Below are 19,265 nucleotides of genomic sequence, written 5' to 3' on the forward strand. Positions count from 1 at the left end.
AATTATTATTTTTATTCAGATAGAGGAATCACTAGTGATATTTTTCATGAACCAACCAAAATATGAATCACTGATAAAAACTGAAAATTTTATGGATGTTTATGTTTGATTGTTTCATGAGACACTATCTAAATTCTACAATTTTAATAACTCCAGAATTATCTGTAAATTAGATTCATTAATTCAGCATACTGTTAATTCTTGTTCAAATTTTTTCTCTTGTTGTTCACGATGAAATTGAGCTTTTGCAGAAAGATCTTGAAACTGTTTAGTTTCTTGTTTTTGGAGCATTTTTAATTCACGTAATTCTTGTTTCCTGTAAAATTTATTTATTAATAAAATAAATAAACTCACTTTTCTTTCCTTAATCAAATTATCTATTTATTTAATATATTTATTATTTATAAATAATTCATATGTTGATATACAAATAAACAACCATTTAAAACTGTTATTGTAAAAATCTGTACTGATTAAAAATTTCCAATAAAAAAATAAATAAAAATACTTAATACTAACTGAATTTTGAAACACCAAATAATTTAAAACTATCAAAAATTTTTAAACAACTAATCCAAATATTAAATTCTAGTCCAAGAGGCATTTTTTACAAATAACTTGTAAAAAGTATAAAAAGTAACAACAAAAACTGTTTGATTAACAACTGCTTGCAATATGACATCTATGTCCAGGCCCATCCACCATCTGTTTTCAACTTTCTACTTGAGACCCAAGTAGTGTCCCAGCACCTCTGATCATGGACTTCACAAGGACAGAATTAGATCATGTTATCAATATTAACCAGGACAATACGTCAGGAAGAGATGAAATCTCTGAAAATTACTTGCAAGTCTTGATTCCAACAAAGAATCCATCCTATTGCTTAAAATCACACCTGGCAGTCAGACAAAATACCATCAGACTAAAGGACAACAATAGAAGTCCTCACACTTGAAAACAGTAGATGCAGTCTATAGGCCAATTGTCCTTACTTCAGTGATAGTGAAGGTATTGTAGGTGTACGATGTTAGAAAATCAATTCAGCTTCCTCCCAAGAAGAGGAACAGTGACTGCACTGGTCATCCTACATCACCATCTCACATTGCTATGACACATCATCACTGAGTGTTTCAGGTTGTTTTTGATTTTGCAGAAATATCCAATCTGGTCTGCAAACAAGTATTTCTAAGCTAGAAAGAAAAAGAATTCTGAGCAGAAGCCTGGTCTGAATCTGAATTTTCTCACAAACAGAACCTTTCAGGCTTGCTGTTACTTGAAGTAAAGCAGTTCCACCAACATTCCATAGGGAAGCATTCTAGTATCTCTGCAGTTCTTGAGCTACATATACAATCTGTGATCAGTTCTTCTTCAAGGAGTATTGGGTATATCCTACAAGATAACATCTTTCTGCCATTCACCAGCATCAATCAAACTACAGTAATAACCAAGCTATAAGTAGCACTCAACACAGCTAGAGTCTAAATTCCTCTAAAACCAAGAATAGGTATTTGAAACTCTTTCCTAAAATAGATCATCCTATGTTAAGCTTCCATCTATCCATAGATAACATCCCACAAAATGTCAAACTATAAGTCCCAGGTATGGTATTCACATGGTCACACCATATAAGACACTTGAAACAAAATACACAGAACAAACTTCATTCTGAAACACTGCTTCCCAAATGAAACCAGAATTAAACACTTGTTACAAATTGTTCAGAATATGCCCAATTTTCATCTATGGAACACCCTTGCGGATTCAGACAGCCTCCACCATGTTACAGCACCTAATAGTATAGTAGTCAATGGCTCTTTAGACAGCTTTGAGACTATCATAGTCAATTCCTTGGTACAACTTTATTCCAAAACAGGATGGATATCCCTTACTGAAGGACTCAGTAAAAAATGTCAATTCTTCATCCAAACAGCTTGAAATTTGTATCCCCCATTGGTAATAGTGTAAGCTCCTAATTAAGAAGCTTACACCATTACCAACAGATTTATTATTACCATTACCAATAATCCTCTTAACACAATGTCTGACAGACAGTATAGGCTTCCAGCTTTATAATCTTTGCTGACAGAAATTACAAATCTTATATACACCAATGGGTTCCTTTTTCAAGGAAGAGATCTATCTATACAGGCTTACCTGTATAGATTATACCTGTTTAATAAGACAACAAAGCACACTAGCATACTTGAAAAAATTGAAGTGAATGCATCAAATACACTGGTACGTTCATTAGACTATTCACACAAAACAGGTCAGCTCTGATGAAGATAACCAACAAATGAAGCATCTCCAAAAAGGCAATCACCCTAAGAATGGGATTTTTCTAAGCAAAAGAGAGATATCTTTTGAAAAAGCAAATTCTAGTAGTAGTATAGATATCTTCAGTTAATCTCTAACCTCAAAAATTTTTATATTTCTGCTTCAGTTAAATTAAACTAATTAAAATATTATTTAAATTAATAATAAAATGTACCTTAATATGTGATCATCTTGTAACTGTTTATCTTCTTCATCTTCATAAATAACTTTACTTGTAGTAGTAGTTACAACAACACCATCAATAACAAATTTTCTTGTTCTTGTTAATGTTTTTTGTCTAGTTGAGTTTGTACTAGAAACACCATTAACTTTCTTTGACAAGTTTGAAGTCCTGTTGTTTTGTTCCTGAAAATAAATTTTAAGTAAACATATAATTTTCTTCATAATTTATCATTAAAACCAAGTGAATTTTAACATAAAATTTTAATAATGTACTCTATACTAATACTAATGAATAATTTGTATTTCAAAATGAAATTTAGATTAAAACAATAATTAGAAAACTTAATTAAAAAAAAGTATTATTTGGAACTTACAACTTACAAAATTCTCTCAATTTTACTTTTGAAAATCTTATAAATGCATTTAATAAAACTATTAAAATATATATATATATATATATATTTTTTTTTTAATAGTTTTTTAGTTACACACACATATATATGTAACAAAAAAAAGAGAAAGAATGATTTTACATTTAACATATACATGCTTCTGAAATAAATAACTATATAAATATATATCAAAGATTAGTGAGTACTTTTAAATTAAATATTAATTCTGTTTCAACAAGAATGTCTGAAAAGTGATTGTTAACTATTAGTACTGAATGAGAATAAAATAAAACCATTGAACAGTGATTTGCACTGACCAAAGGGCTGGTAACATGAAGTTCCCCAGGTTCTTTTTTCACATGTCTAACATCTAAATAGAGGCTAGTTTCTCACAAAAGTCCTTCCAGAAAGCATCAGATTGGCAGATTGCCCATGTATTGTGCCATCTGATTCTATCAATCTAATCCAAAAAAATAAAAATGAATTCACATATAAACTGAAGAGAACCACAAGAACTTTATATTTGTGACTAACCTGGAAAAAATACGAACCTCTCATAAAAAAACTGGCAAGTGTAAGAATTTGATTGATGTGAACATAAAGTTATGTACACAGGATTTGCCTAATTTTGAAAAAAAAAATTAGTATCTGAACTTCTCATATATAAATTCCTGCTACAAGTGATGTTCTTTAGTATTCATTATGATATCTGAATAAAAAAATTCAGCTACTACAGATTTACTTAGAGTGCATTTGTAAAAGATTTGAAAGTTACACTAATGAAAGTGATAAAACTGGGTACAATGCCATTTTAAGCATCTCTTTGTTCATTTTATTGATATATTTTTCCTTTCATTGACTCTCTGCCTTGCAAGCACTAACAGAGAATTTTTTAATAATACCCATAATGGGTATGAGAGAGAGTGTGTGTGTGTGTGTGTGTGTGTGTGTGTGTGTGTGTGAGTGAGTGTTACATTTTTTCAATTTTTCTCTTTCTCTTTTTTTCATTAATAAAAACATAACACTATAAAACAGAAAATTCTGTACAGTACTGTCACATTCCAGTTTAGACAAATTGTATTGTATTAACATTATTTTTTTACTTTTATCAATCATAAGTAACCTATATAAAGTAAGACACCAACCAATGCTGAATTATTGGGCTAGAAACGGCTATAGCAATATTAATAATTTTAAGATAATTTGGTACTAGAGTAACCTATATATTCATAAATTGTATTTAAAACAAATAAACTACATATTTATATAGTTGTATGTTTTTATTATTTGTGTCTTTTAAGTAAACTTCCTAGGAATTACATTTGATTGAAATCTTACATTTAAAGCACATATCTCCAGTTTAAACAAAAAAGTAAAATCAGCCATCGAGAATCTGTTATTTTTGTGTCCTACTTTAAAAACTTCAAATTTGCTTATTCACATAAAACTTTATAACTCGATAATCAACTCAATCATCTACTATGCACGTTCAATCTGGAGTCTAAATTATATATACAAACTAGAAAGCTTCCACATCTATTTCCTCCACAAACTCTTTCATCTGGAGAGAACTGTCCCTGGATACACCATATGCCACGAAACTAATCAACCTGATCCTTTCCTTTCTTCTTAAAACGAATAATCAAATTTTACTATCGACTAAAATCCAAAAGTGATGACATTGTCATCTTTATACACCAGGAATTAATCAAAATTTGTAAAACATCAAAAACAAAGCATCTTCGACAAAATAAATTCAATAATATATTAAATTTATTTAAAGTTTCAGACCTACTATTCAAAGATAATCTTCAGGACTGGAAATATGGCTACACACTGTTACTGGAATCTGCAATATCCCAATCCATGAATAAAAACCAAGCAGCCTAAGTGGAAGCATTTACCATCCCTGGTATATAAACATCCTAAAAATACCATCCTCCCAACCTTACATGAAAATACCAACAAACATTAGTGTAAAAAGACTCATAGCCCAACTATGCCTCAATAAAAATTCACTTTTTATTAGTAATACCTATATCAACTTTTCATATAACCAATGCTTTTGGTGCAAATCCGATGACTTCTCAACATATCATCATCTACAGAATTGTCAAAGCCTCGCAAATATATGCGATTCATACAATATCACACACATTCTCCAGTGTAGTCCATCCCTCGACTTAAGAATTAACTTAAATAACCTTAATAAAAAAAGACTTATATAGTTTATATAATTACTTCATTAAAATTGTAGAAATGATAAACTAAAAAATTCATTCAAAACATATTAATACTGTACAAAGTTAACTAGCTCTATATTGCCATTTTCGATAAATTTGTATTCTTGTTGATGCTTATAACAGGATTATATGCTAACTACTGTAAATTATTTGTAAAAACCTGTTTATTTGTAAGCTATTACAATACCTGTAAATTTTTATTTAAAATATGTATTACCTCCTGCAACAGAAAAACTCCATTTCTGCTAATAAGTTTGATTGATTGATTGATTATTGTGTTTTTTCAGATTCAACTGCTACATATACAGTATATATATTTTGATTCATTTACAATAATTTTCATATCAAAAATCTTTTTATCAAATGCACGTCTTCATATATTAGTTAATTACATAATTTACCTAAAATTTTTACTATTGAAATTACTAGAAAAATATCTTCTTTTGAGATTCTGACCATTAAATAATTAAAAAATAAAATTTTTATATCTAATGCCATATTTGGGACAAACTTACTTTATTGTAGTGTGGAAAACACTTTTCATGAGATAAAATGTAATCAATGGATCAACAAACTATCATTCAAGCAGAGAAAAGATATATACCCTTTCCCAAAGCATTTTCTTTTACTCTGCTCATCATGGAATGTAGTGAATCTCATAAGAAATGTGCTACAAATATGAAGTCAGTAATCATGTCTTTTTTCTATGCATTTGTATGGATTGAGTCACCACTCAAATGAGTGGAAACTCAACAGATTATCCATAAAAACCCATAAAAGTAATCCATACCTACTTTTATATATATATATATATATATATATAATATAATAAACAACAATTTCTTAAACACAAAACATTCAGACCAAATGATAGGTAAACACTGTAAAATAATGAAAATACAATAACAAATACAGTAATTTATCAATTTAACTCAGAGCAGCAAAAGTATCCTAATGAATGTATTATTATATTATATTATTATTTTATTAATGAACATATTTTGTTTTGTCTGTTGTTTAGCAAATGTATGAGCTTATTTGTCAGGCTCTGAATATAAGCAAAAATAAAGAAATTTTTTTATTCAAAAAACTCTCTCAAATTTTAACTTAAAACTGATTATAATAAGCCAAAATTCAATGATTTTGGTTTATATTATTAACCATTACTACATGTTAAAATAATCCTAAAAATTTTGTAACTGTATTCTCTCTTATTAATTATATATATATATAAACATCTCTCAAAACCCAATTGTTAGTATAAAGCCACACCAACTGTCATATATGATTGGGCTATTTAGCTTTATTAAATAGCACAATTTTATATGGCAGTTGGCATGGCTTTCTTGTTAATCTTAAAAAGTATGAGTTTGAAAAAATATATGGTTATTCAAATGAAACAAAGATTGATATATATGTAACAGAATAGATTACATTATTTAATTATCAATACACTTACTGGTGTACCTAAATGTAATCATCCTTGTTGTTCAGACAGTAGTCCGAATGGTCTACAAGGTTCTGTAAAATGTCTGAAAAAAAGCTCACTTATTACAGTCAGAACCAATTTTCCACTGCATTACAGTCCTCTTAATTGGAGATGAAACAATGTCTCTTTAAAGCTTTTTTCAGTGACTCAAAGTAGCAGCAAAAGGTTCTGACTACACATACAATGGTCAGGAAACTCCAAGTGAATACATTGTAGGATGTTGGTGTTGCTTGCACCATATGAGATCTGACATTTCTGTAAAACAGAACAATGCCATTGGACAAGTTTTATGATATTTGCTTTGCAGAAAACTTTTAGGGTTTCACAATACACTATTATGCAGCTTTGATTGTGTCATCTTATTGAAACCATTACAGCAGCAAAGGTCTTTCCTCATCAAAGAAGACAGTCAACATGACTACTAGCTGTTGAGGGCAAGTGTGTCTTGTGCAGCCTAGATGAGAATGGATGTTGCCATTCCATATTTGTCCACTTGGCTGCTGGATCAAAATGGTGCCATCAGGTTTCATCATCAGCAATGATTTGATTCAAAAAAGTCTATCCCTGCTCATTTTAACATGTGAGATATTGCTGAGAAATCTCTATACACAAAGATTTTTGTTGTTCTGTCAGATACTTCTAGTACTTCAATTCTTTATGAAGGAAGTGTGAAATGGACCTGACATGCATGTTGGCTTTCTCAGTAAGCTCATGAATGGTTGAATAGCAATATTTCTTAACTAATCTCTCTCTACTACTGCAATGTTTTCCTCTTTGATCACAGTATTTATCTGAAGAGATATTCCTTGCTTACCCTTCCTGCCCAAACTTGGTACACAATTTCAACAATATGCTGCAAGTGAAACAGGAATCTTTGTAAACTTTCATGCAACAAGAATTTTGACTGATGCACTGTTCATGACACTCTACAGATACTTCCAAATAAATGCATGGAATAACAACCTGATCTACAAAAGCTATGCCTTGTACAAACTGACTGTGTTGTTTAGTGTTTCTGCATGTCTCAGCATGTATACTGGTGCCAGCTACCATCCACTTCATCAAATATTAACAATGCTTTTTTTTGAGAGTATTAAACACAAGATTGTGTTATTAATCAATCACATGGCAAATAAAGATGGAAAAGAAGCCACGTGATTAATTAATAACACAATCTTGTGTTTAATACTCTCAAAAATTTAGTAAAAACATGGTTTCAAAACAACAAATTAACAATGCTATCAACATTTCATTTGAACAACCCTTATATATGTGAATTTCAATAAAAAAATTTTTATCATCTTTTAATTATCTAAATTATTCAGCTATTACATTTGTAATAAACTATTTGTCATGTAATGTGTTCTTACATGGCTACCCTTCACTAAGAAAATAAGCATATAAATACTACCTGTAGCTTGTCAATTTTGAGTACAAAAGCTAACAAGAGAAGAGAGAGACATTTATAAAATTCTAGTAATCACAAAATATATTATTAATATTTAACAAAAATATATTTTGTTTATTAATATAACCTGCAATATTAAGAAATTTTATTGCTTTATGCTTACAATATTTGATATAATCAAATTTTGCAAGCATAAAGCATAAGTGTTATATTGTTCACATACATTATTAAAAGGAAAAATGTAGAAAAACTTATTTCTTTGATAAACACTAAAATATTTACCTAATTCTTAATTTCTGTTGTAAAGATTATGTTAAGTTAAATATTGAATTTATACTTAATCTGAATCTACACTTTATTACTAAATTTTTGTCATTATATATTAAAATTTATACAAACCTTTTCTTTTTTCTTCCTGTATATAATCTCTGGTTCTTCTTTATTTCTGTTTTCTTTATCACTACTATTCCTACTTCCCATACTATCAAGAGTTGAAACACTTTCTGTATCACTTGTTTGTTTTTTAACTTTGATACTTTTAGCATTTTCTGATAATGGACTGTACACAAGTTCATTTCCTGAGGAAGCATTACTAGTTTCACTAATAGAGCTTGGAGAATGTACAGAAGAAACAACAGAATTATCTTTCTTTAAATTAAGATTTACTTTAATTTTTGGCTTTTCTTCTGATGATGCACTAGACGAAGTCTTTATTGAAATTCTATCTTGTCCAAAATTATCATCATATATTTTATCTTCTTTAACTTTATCCTCAATAAAGGTTTCATTAGTACACTCACTTTTACGTTCCCACTGCTCACAATATGGTGTTCTCACAACAATTACATCATTAGTTTCCAAACTATTGGAACTTTTCTCAATTTCTACACTATTAGAAATTATTGATGAACTGTCTAAATGTCTTGATGAATCTTTTACTTCTTCCACATCACCAATGGTAACAATAGAAACATGTGCAGATTCCTGAGTTATATCTTTGTTTGAATTTGATCTTTCATCACTAGAGTCTAAAATACTATGACTTGAAGAAACAGTAACTTCACCATCACTGCCTTTCCAGTTAGTTTGTTCTTTTCTGAAAAAGTAATATGAATAACATTTAAAATCTTTTTCAGAAGAAAAATTCAATTAGTAAAAGTGATAAATTCTGCTTTATTAAAATCTGAAATCATAAAAGATTTACGAAATAAAATATAAAACTGTAAATCTTTTGAGATGCATTTTAAAGTAAAACTCTTTTTGTTTTGTAATTTGTTTAGTTCTCAAGTTATATGAATATTCAAAAGTATTTAAATAATTTAAGAACTAAGCTTTATTTTTTACAAAATAAAATTTTAATTCACATTTGTTTACCTTATTTCATTATCATAACTTAAGTGATAATAAATAAAAATAAAATGTTAAATAAATTATTTATGGATTACTTTGATATGTATCAAAATGAGAATAATCAATTCATAATTTTAAAAATTCTTATTTTATGTATATGTTATGGACAAAGTGATTAACTGGGCATTATTCATAATGACCGGGCATGACCAAAAAAAGCGGGCAGTGTAATAAATATTGATTAATTTATCAAATTGACCAGTCATTATGAATATTGCTATCACCTAGTCAGGCAAAGTGATAATAATAAGTTGAGGAATAATCATCCGACATACGCTAGCTAACCAGCACTCAGTTGCGTGTTTAGTACCGAATTTAAAACTTGATTTAAAAAACCTCCACTTATTTCATTTAGAAATATTTATTTTTTGTGAATTATTTCAAAGTATTTTAAAAAGAACATGTAATCTTTTAAAACTAAGTACTATTAACTATATTAATTAAATGGCAAAATTTTACCTATGTGTACCATCTTGACAGTGTTCGCGACTGTTTGTGCTCTCGACGGATTTCTCCCGGAGGGGAGCCGCCGGCAGACCGCTGATTGTTTAGCGTTGCTAGATATTGATACATACTAGTTATTGATACGTGTGTTCAAGAACTACCGTGAATAAATAACTAATGACGTTAAACAATCAGTGGCCTGCCGGTGGCTCCCCTCCAGGAGGATTCTGTCGAGAGCACAAACAGTCATGACTGCTGCCAAATTCGGTACTAAACACAATACACATGTGCAACTGAGTGCCGATTGGCTAGCGTATGTCGAATGATCACTCCTCAACTTATTATCATCACTTTGCCCATCTAGGTGATAGCAGTATTCATAATGACCGGTCAATTTAATAAATTATTGAAATTTATTACAATGCCCGATTTTGTTGGTCATTATTCATAATGCCCGTATTAATCACTTTGTCCATAACATATATATAAACATAAATTTAAAAATGAAATATGCTCTAGCTAAAATAATTAAATATTTAATAGACAATACTAATCACTTTGCATCAGCAAAGTTAAACAACAGAGACAGGTCAAGAGAATAAACTTCACAATTTGTGATTTACTAAAACAATTTTGAAATATTAATAATTATGTATAACTAATAAAAAGCTCTAGTTAAAATGAACAAGAATTGATTCACTGAAATAAAAAAAAATGTTAAATGATTAATATCAGAATTAATGAAAATATTTTAGTATTCTATTGTTGAGTTTTATTTATTTATTTATTTATTTTAATAGGAAGAATCTGATTAGACTAAAGATTTCCACCCCTGTGAAAATAAAATCCATAACAAATTTACAAAAAATATTTGAGATAAAAAAAATATGGAAATAAAAACATTTAATAGAACATTCCAAAATTTAATAGTAATGAACAAAATTATCTGAGTTTGTTATTTATTCTACTTAGTTGAATAATTTAAACATTCTAACTTATATAATTAACAATATAAAATAATATTACAAGTACTCTTATTAAAGGATGATGATTTTAATTTTTCAACATTTTATTTAAATATTATTTTTTAACAAAATGAGAAGTTAATATCTACATTTTATATTTTTACTAAAAATTTTTTCTTAATTTTTACTTTCATTTTTAAAAATTATAATTATTATAAAAAACTTTTACAATAGTAAAATAGCCAAGAAAAATTAAAACTTTCATCAAATTAATTGAAATATTGAATATATTACATAAAATATTGTTTAAAGTGTTAGCATTTATTACAATGCTCTAGAAATTTTTACATTTGTTACCAAATTTTATATGCATATTCAGTAGGTCTGAGAATCGGCTACTATCTATTTTTCATACCCCTACACCATTTCCCCCTTTCAAAAATATATTTATATATGGATTAAGGCTTTTATGTCCAACAGATGGCGCTAACTTCCGACGACCTAAGTTTGCTTTTCTGTGAGAATGGACTAAAGCAGATCATTTTCTATCTATCTATATAAATAAAATATAACGTTCGTTTGTTCCTACCGATTCCTTTGAAATTTTGACACAATGTTGCATTCGAATACGCACGTGTTTTTATATAATATACATATCGAAATTCCCCCAGTGGGGGAGATGGACGGGATTAAGGCTTACCGTGAAGAACTCGGCTTCTATTATACTATTTTACATGTGGTTTTTTGCGTTTTTAATTGCGTTTTAATACATTACATCAACAGAATATACACTAAAAAGGGATTTTTCGATATTAACCAGCGGGAAAAGTGACGGGATTAAGGCTTTCTGTGATAAACTCGGCTTTTATTATACTATTTTAGATGCATTTTTGATTGCGTTTTAATAGGGTACGTCAAGAGAATGTACACTAAGAAGGGATTTTTTGAAATTCCCCCCACGGAGGAAGTGTTATACATTTATAATAGATACATTTTGAGCCACAACAACTTTCATCAAATTAATTGAAATATTGAATATATTACATAAAATATTGTTTAAAGTGTTAGCATTTATTACAATGCTCTAGAAATTTTTACATTTGTAATAATTTTTCAATTAATTTTAAATAGTTTTGATAATAAAGAAAAGAAAAAATAAAATAAAATAAACTTTTTAAAATAAAAAAAATAATAAAATTTAAATAGACACTAAAATTCCTCACATACACTTTAAGTTATATAAAAAACATATTTATATTTTATTTCACTTGTGGTACACTATTATTTAAATAATCTGATATTAACTTACACATACATCTTTTAAAACTAGTACAGTACATATCTTTAGTTATGTATTTTATAATATATAAAGTAAAAGATATAAAACTGTAAATCTAAAAAAAAATTTATCATGATTATACTAACCTAGTTTGTGGTGAAATTTTATTATGCTGTTTAACATGCAAATTAACAGCTTCAGGAATGTTGTCGTTTAATTCTATTTCAGATGAAACATCTTCATGTTGTATTGAATAACCTGAAAAAAATTCTCAAATAAATAAATATTTATATTTAATACATTTTTGGATTTTAATCAAACAAGAGAAAACCTAAATATGAAAATATATCGTCAAATTGTACTGAGTGATAGAACAATTAATAATGGAAAGTTTCACATATGATCAAACATTTCAGTTTTATGAATAAGATCTTATCATATACCTATTATCTTTATTATGAATCTACATTTTGCTAACTTTTTTAGCCATTAATTAAAAAATATCATTAAATGAAATCTTATTGAAAACAGAAGTTATAACACTTTTACCAGTCATAAGACATTTAAATGGCCAATTTAATTCTCATTTTTCAGATAAAAACTATAAAAAAAACAATTTTTAAAATTTAGACATAGTAATGTGCAATGTGTGTATAATGAATGCAGCATTAAATAGAATTTTTATCACAATTCATTTAATAAGAAATTGTGATATTACAAATTTCAAAATAAATAAAAAGTGAAAGATTAAATAAAAATGATCAAATAATTTAATAATATATAATTATGTTATCAAAGATTTTGTTTTAAAACAATTTTTTAAATTTTAAATTAATTTTTTGCAAAATTTTTAATAACTACCACACAAGTAATTACAAAATAGAATAAAACCTCAATTTAACAAACTGAATTTAACTTGTCATACATGAAAATTAACACCGTTAATTTTAAAATGCTTTTTATACTTTTTTTTTCAAATCTAACAGTCACACTGCTCTTAACTTCACATCCCAACGGGAGTGTCTCTATATATCATCATTCAACAACAAACAAATAGGAAATTTTTTGGGGGGGATTTTGTCAAATTTAAATTTTGTTTTCTTTTTAAGAACATTTATTTGTTTAGTTAAATACAATGAAAGTGTATTTTTCAAAAAATGTTTATTTTGATTTATAACGTACACAATGATACATACAGAAAACTTTTCTGTGAAATTATACTTCTCATACATACATAATTTTAATTAAACAAGCATATTTACACAAGTAAAAAGACATAAATTAATTTATCAATTTTTTTAACATTTACATTCAAAAAACCTACTTTATTATATAATGAACTTTCAGCTTTAATAGACACCTCCTCACCAAAATTAGTCCAATAAATCGAGACCTTTACTGTATATTGTTTTATTGATGAAAGAAGGAAAATCTTATGTTAGATAAATACAGATTTTGTTACAAAAAACTACTTAGTTACTTATGACTAATGAACAGGCTTATTACACACCCAGTCTATTTAACTAACTTAATCAAAATGCAATTTGGCCTTACTGGCCCTTATCAACTGGATGACATACAAAAAACAAAATATATAGTGACAATTTCCAAGATTAATGTATATTGTAATGTTAAATTAAAGTTTCATTAAAAGTTATTGCTAATGCTTGTTAATATAAAATTTTCATCGGTACAGCTAAGATTTTGCAATAATTTTTATCCAATATAGTAAAATGTGTTATACCTGACATATCAAGAAAGTTCACAATAAAAAAATCATGAAAGGTATTTGTGTTTCTTTCAATAATGATTTGCAAATGATAAAAGAAATGAGAAATTTGCAAAATTTGAAAAACAAATACAGGATTCTCTTACTTGCTAAAAAAACTTTATAATATAAATAAAAAGCAACTATCCAGTAAAAACATGATTTCTTTTTAAAGAATGTTCCTAAACTATCAAAAAGTATTGACAACACAATGCCTTCTATGAGTTGTGTTCATGAATATGAATCATGAAAAGAAAAAGAAATTGATGACTGTCACTGTAGCCTCCTTCCCAGCAACTACTTCCAGCAGATAATTTAGTTCTATGCTTCACAATATTATTCAGGCCTAGTATGCTGACTACATTAATGGTAATGTGACCAAATATGGCTAGGGCTCTTTATATGGGCAGTTTCTTAAAATAAATATATGACTGATAAAAGCAACTAAGAAATTAATCTGGCAGTCCACTGTAAAAAATGCAGGTTGCCAGTTCATTCAAACTACATGAAGGGTGAATGCCATTGTGTTTCTGATCTTGATTATAATTTTCAGTAAGTACAAAATAAACAATTTCTGAACTATAGAGGAACCTATTTATGTCTTTCAAGGAAACTGAAAAAATATATTAGTGAGAAACCTGTACAAGTGAAACTACTTTTGAATTATGTTCAACCAAGTCAATATACATACTTTTTCAGCAGTAAAATAGATGCAATTTATATACTTTTGAATTGCTTTCAAAGGGAATGTAGTTGTCATAAAAGTACAGTGGACACAAATTAACACTATAACTAAATTTGTATGTGTAACTCTTAACAAAGAAGTTTCAATTTACTATATGTACAGTACTTTATATCTTTGAACAACAAGTAAAAGGAAAAGTAAAACAATATGAAAGTAATCATTATGTAAATTATGCTTGACTATTTTAGACAAAGTGATTAGTCTTCAGCTTGGTTGAACAGGTTTTGCTGGAGGGGTCTGTGTTCATTATGTCTAATTAACACAATTAGTCAGGGGTCCTGGTGAAGGTGGACCTGAAAGAGAATTACTGGCCCAGCTCCATACTGTCAACCTTCAGATCTACTAAATCCTTTAAAAAAAGGACAATCAGGTGAAAAAGGTAGTCTATTATATCTAAATGTAATCACATTCTACTAGACATATCTCTGTGTTCACAATGCATACTTTGTAAATATCTGTAAATAAAGGACTGAAACCGGAAGTTTGGAATCATAAGGTGTCCTTTCTGATGATACACATATAGAACAAGAAGAGGAAGACATCAGAATCCACTTTTAAACTCACTATATACTTTTTAACAACTTATCAAGTTTTGTTTGTTTATTTTGTCAATGGACTTGTCACATACTGTACATATCTCTTTCTGCCAAAACTCTATCATGTGAAAGAATGAAGAATCATTCTAAATGTTAGGTCAAATTGTCAGCAAATAGTGAGAATTAATGAGAAACCAGAAAGCTTATTTGCTTAGAAAAATTGGTTCATACTACAAAACATGGAAAATTAAAATTTTCAACATGTTGGACTGACAAGAGGAATTTGCTAAACAGGAAACATTTGTCAGAAATGGCATCACATGTTATGTTCATATATATTTATCATACATCACACATTTTGTTCAGATATATATAATATATTTATTTATTAATATTCAACTTGCAATATTTTCAACCTACAATGGATTCATCAAATGTTGTTATAAGGTCAAGAAGCTTCTATACATATATACCTGTAAAAGTTATTTAGTCATAGAAAATTTAAAAAATACAATTTTACATTGTGTATATATATATATATAATGTAAAATTGCTTATATAAAATTAATATTTTAATTTATTGAAAATATTTACTTGACACAACAACAACTTCACCCGCTTGAATTGGACTGGAAACTGGAGTTGAAGATGTACTTGATACTGGTGGAGGTGATAATGCAGGTTGTTCTTTTTCTGAATGAATTTTTAAATTGCTGTAAAGAAAACTATAAATAATGAATTTTTTAAACTTCAAAAATATATTTACTTAAATATAAATTCAAATCTACTAAATTTCAAAATAATTACTACTTAGAATTATTATAATCTACAAACATTTATAATAAATTGAATTTGCAAACTCCAGTGTTAGAAATAGCTATATATCATATTAATTTCTCTAAAAATAATGAAAAATTTCATCATCAACGATAAATATAAATAAAACTCTTAGTAAATATTTTTGCTTTTTTCATTTATCATTTAGGACAATTTATAAAAAACACAGGGCTTAAAAATTTAAATAATAAATTATAATAAATACTCCAAAATAAAATTTCTCACATCTATAACAAAATTAAGATTGACTAAGCTGTTTTGTATTTGGATTATGTTGGTTTTTTTTGTATTCTATCCAAAAAGACCATGTTGGGCCAGGAACACACGTGCGTAAAATTCGGCATAAAATCTAGGATAGAACAGAAAGCTGAAAAATAACTGAAAAAAGAGTAGAGCATGTCTACTTTTTACACCAAAATTCTTCCAATAAAAAGAAGTATTTTTGTGACACATGTTCAGGTCTTCAGTGTCTTTCAGTGTCTTTTTTGTGACACATGTTCAGTGTCTTTCAGTGTCTTTCAGTGTCTTTTTTGTGACCATATTCAGTGTCTTTTTTGTGACACATGGTTTTTATTCTAATAATGGTGGCAATGGTGGTTAACCTTACAATTGTGATGGTCTCCAAGAAACAACAATAAATGAAATAGAAGACTTTATTGAATCCTTTCAACCATATCAGTGTCTTTATGACAAAAAAAGTGACATGTATAAATACACTGTATTTAAAAAAAAGCTTATGAACAGCCATAGGTGCTAAATTTCAAATAACAGGTAGGTCTAGTAGAATTGATATATAGTATTTAGCTCGCACGTTATTTCAATTCGAAATACAAGTCTATTAATTTAAATTTTCTAAATTATAGCAGAGGCAGTGGAGAAAAAATGGAAGGTACAAAGGGATAGATATATGAAAGAAAAAGTTAATAAAATGTAGCACTGATAATGGCAGTGGCATTTCCTATTTGGCCAGAATTTTTATGTATGTATGTTCTGGCACAAAGTGTAAAACAGAAACTGAACCAAAAGCTGATTTCTGATTAAGTTTTCTATCTATCCTAATATACAAATAATCAAACAGTTTAATAATTTATTGAATTGTCTTTCTTATATGAAAATGATTCATTACTGATTTTTTAATTCAAAATTGAAATTGACATTTCTTAACACTAAATACATATACAGTTTTACAATTCACAATATACTAAGATGCATAAGACCACAACTTCAATTAGAAATATAAAAAAGAATTATCTCTACTTAAAGTTCAGAATACAGCTATTTTACAATAATAAAAAAAGTAATTTTAAATTACCTATTTAAAATAACATTTTGAGAGTAATTTGTTTCTTCTAATGATTCATTTGTAAGTTGCTTCTCTTTATCTATCACTTTATCAGACAAATTATTATTAAATGATACTTTTGCTTCTTCTTCTTCTTTATGATCATTTACATGATTCCCTGAGGACTCTTTTGCTCGACTAGGAGGAGGTAATGGTGCTTTTGATTTCTTTTCTGGAACATTGAAATAGTAATATTTATTTACATTTTCTTTTTAATAGTTAAAAATGTATTATTTTTAAATCTTATGCTTTTATAACATAATATCCAGAGAATAATAAAATATAAATGAAACATAATATAATACATATAAGTTATACAAAAACTTAATGTAAATAATTAGCATTAAAGTAATTCTTGTTGTTTGTGTAAATTTTATTTGCAGTTAAATTATATATAGTCAAACTCCACTATTACATTATTGTTTTATGCAAAGACCACATCATATGAAGTAGATTTGCAATCTTGAGGACAAAAATAGGTATTTCAGTGTTAACGAGTTTGGTTAATATGAAATATTGATTAATATGTCATATGAACTATGTTAATGTCCTGTAAACTTAATCAGAAATGAATTGATTTATACAAAAACCTCATATGACAAAAATTTCAATTTTTCAGGAAGCTCAATGTTTTATAAGTTACTCAACAAACTCAGGCAAACTCATCAAATAGTAACAACATGTCACACATTATTCAGATAAAAATGGAGATATTATGACAATATGGAGAATAGAACATTTTACTATGTTATTCAAGAAAAAAGTGAAAACTGGTCATTTTGAAAATGTGCTGTTTTCGTATAGAAGGATTCAATTATATTATGTTGTTTAATACAAATCACACTGATTACAGTTTCCCCAATCATAAGGGCAACATTACAACCAGAAGAACTTTTTCAACTTTAATGTTGGTCATAATACTTATGATGTCAATTTTTTTGCTGTTATTGACAGTGCAGACATATGCCACATCAATGATTATAATTTCTCTTATATGCATTGTATTCTGACAACATTGAATGATTAAGACAGTTGACATGTGCATTGGAAATGAAGTTATTTTTTACTCTTTCCAACCTAAGGATACTAAGAAGGTCTTATTTAGCAATTCCATTGTGAATTTGGCCAAGTGCACAATTGGGCAGCTAGATGATGAGAAACAGAGCCCAACCTATCTAGAATAGTCCATCCTGAAAAATTCCTGGGTTTTGAAATCCACCATATTCATTTCCAGTTTCCCACAGCAGCCTGCTAACAATAACCTGTTATCCAGTCATCAAATTTTTTAAAATTAAAAACAAACGATTTCCATTAACCAAACAATGAATTATTTTTAAATTTGTAGTTTTATGCATATCTAGCTCACAGATTTATTGGCAGCTAGGTTAACCTGTTATATCCAGTAGTTTTAATTGTGATTCTACCAATTCTAACCTATGTCAAAAAATGAGCATTGATTCTTTCTTCAAGCCACTATATCTCAACAATGCTTTTGTTTGGAGCAACACATGTTTAAAAATAGACAACAAAACTTAGTGAAATAACAGGGAGAAAATTTAGCTTTTGACATTTGATAGTATGACTTAATTTTTGTCAAGTTTGCTAAATACAAACCTTGTTAATATAAAGTGCCAGTTTTTAAGTCTCTTTATAAGCTTTGTATTAACAAGGTTTGATTGAAATTGTAATTATTTAATATATTTTATTTTACATATAAAATTAGACGAACACACAATAATTTCAATATTCACCAGTTATGGGACTTTTATTAATTTCTTCTAAAGGTTCACTAAGATTAGACAGATTATCTTCTGCTACTTCACTTTCTACACTTAAATGAGAGGAACGACATACACTTGCTCTGTAAGTATCCTAAAGTAAAACAGTTTAAAAAATAAATATTTTCTA

General features: G+C 27.8%; 1 protein-coding gene across 1 annotated transcript in view; it reads right to left on the reverse strand.

Annotated features, from left to right (window-relative positions):
* The window catches only part of LOC136981671 (serine/threonine-protein kinase 10-like), a 73,257-nt gene that overhangs the window by 13,687 nt on the left and 40,305 nt on the right, over positions 1 to 19,265 (reverse strand). The window contains exons 8-14 of the mRNA XM_067278013.1: positions 19,109 to 19,229; positions 17,328 to 17,529; positions 15,773 to 15,891; positions 12,276 to 12,387; positions 8,431 to 9,127; positions 2,492 to 2,682; positions 193 to 316 (exon numbers count right to left, since the gene is read on the reverse strand). Coding sequence (XP_067134114.1) covers positions 193 to 316; positions 2,492 to 2,682; positions 8,431 to 9,127; positions 12,276 to 12,387; positions 15,773 to 15,891; positions 17,328 to 17,529; positions 19,109 to 19,229 — 1,566 coding nt within the window. The remainder of the gene's footprint in view (positions 1 to 192; positions 317 to 2,491; positions 2,683 to 8,430; positions 9,128 to 12,275; positions 12,388 to 15,772; positions 15,892 to 17,327; positions 17,530 to 19,108; positions 19,230 to 19,265) is intronic.

This window comes from Centruroides vittatus, unplaced genomic scaffold (genome assembly GCF_030686945.1).
Source record: "Centruroides vittatus isolate TY-2023 unplaced genomic scaffold, ASM3068694v2 contig_1168, whole genome shotgun sequence".
In the NCBI taxonomy this organism is placed as follows: Eukaryota; Metazoa; Arthropoda; class Arachnida; order Scorpiones; family Buthidae; genus Centruroides; species Centruroides vittatus.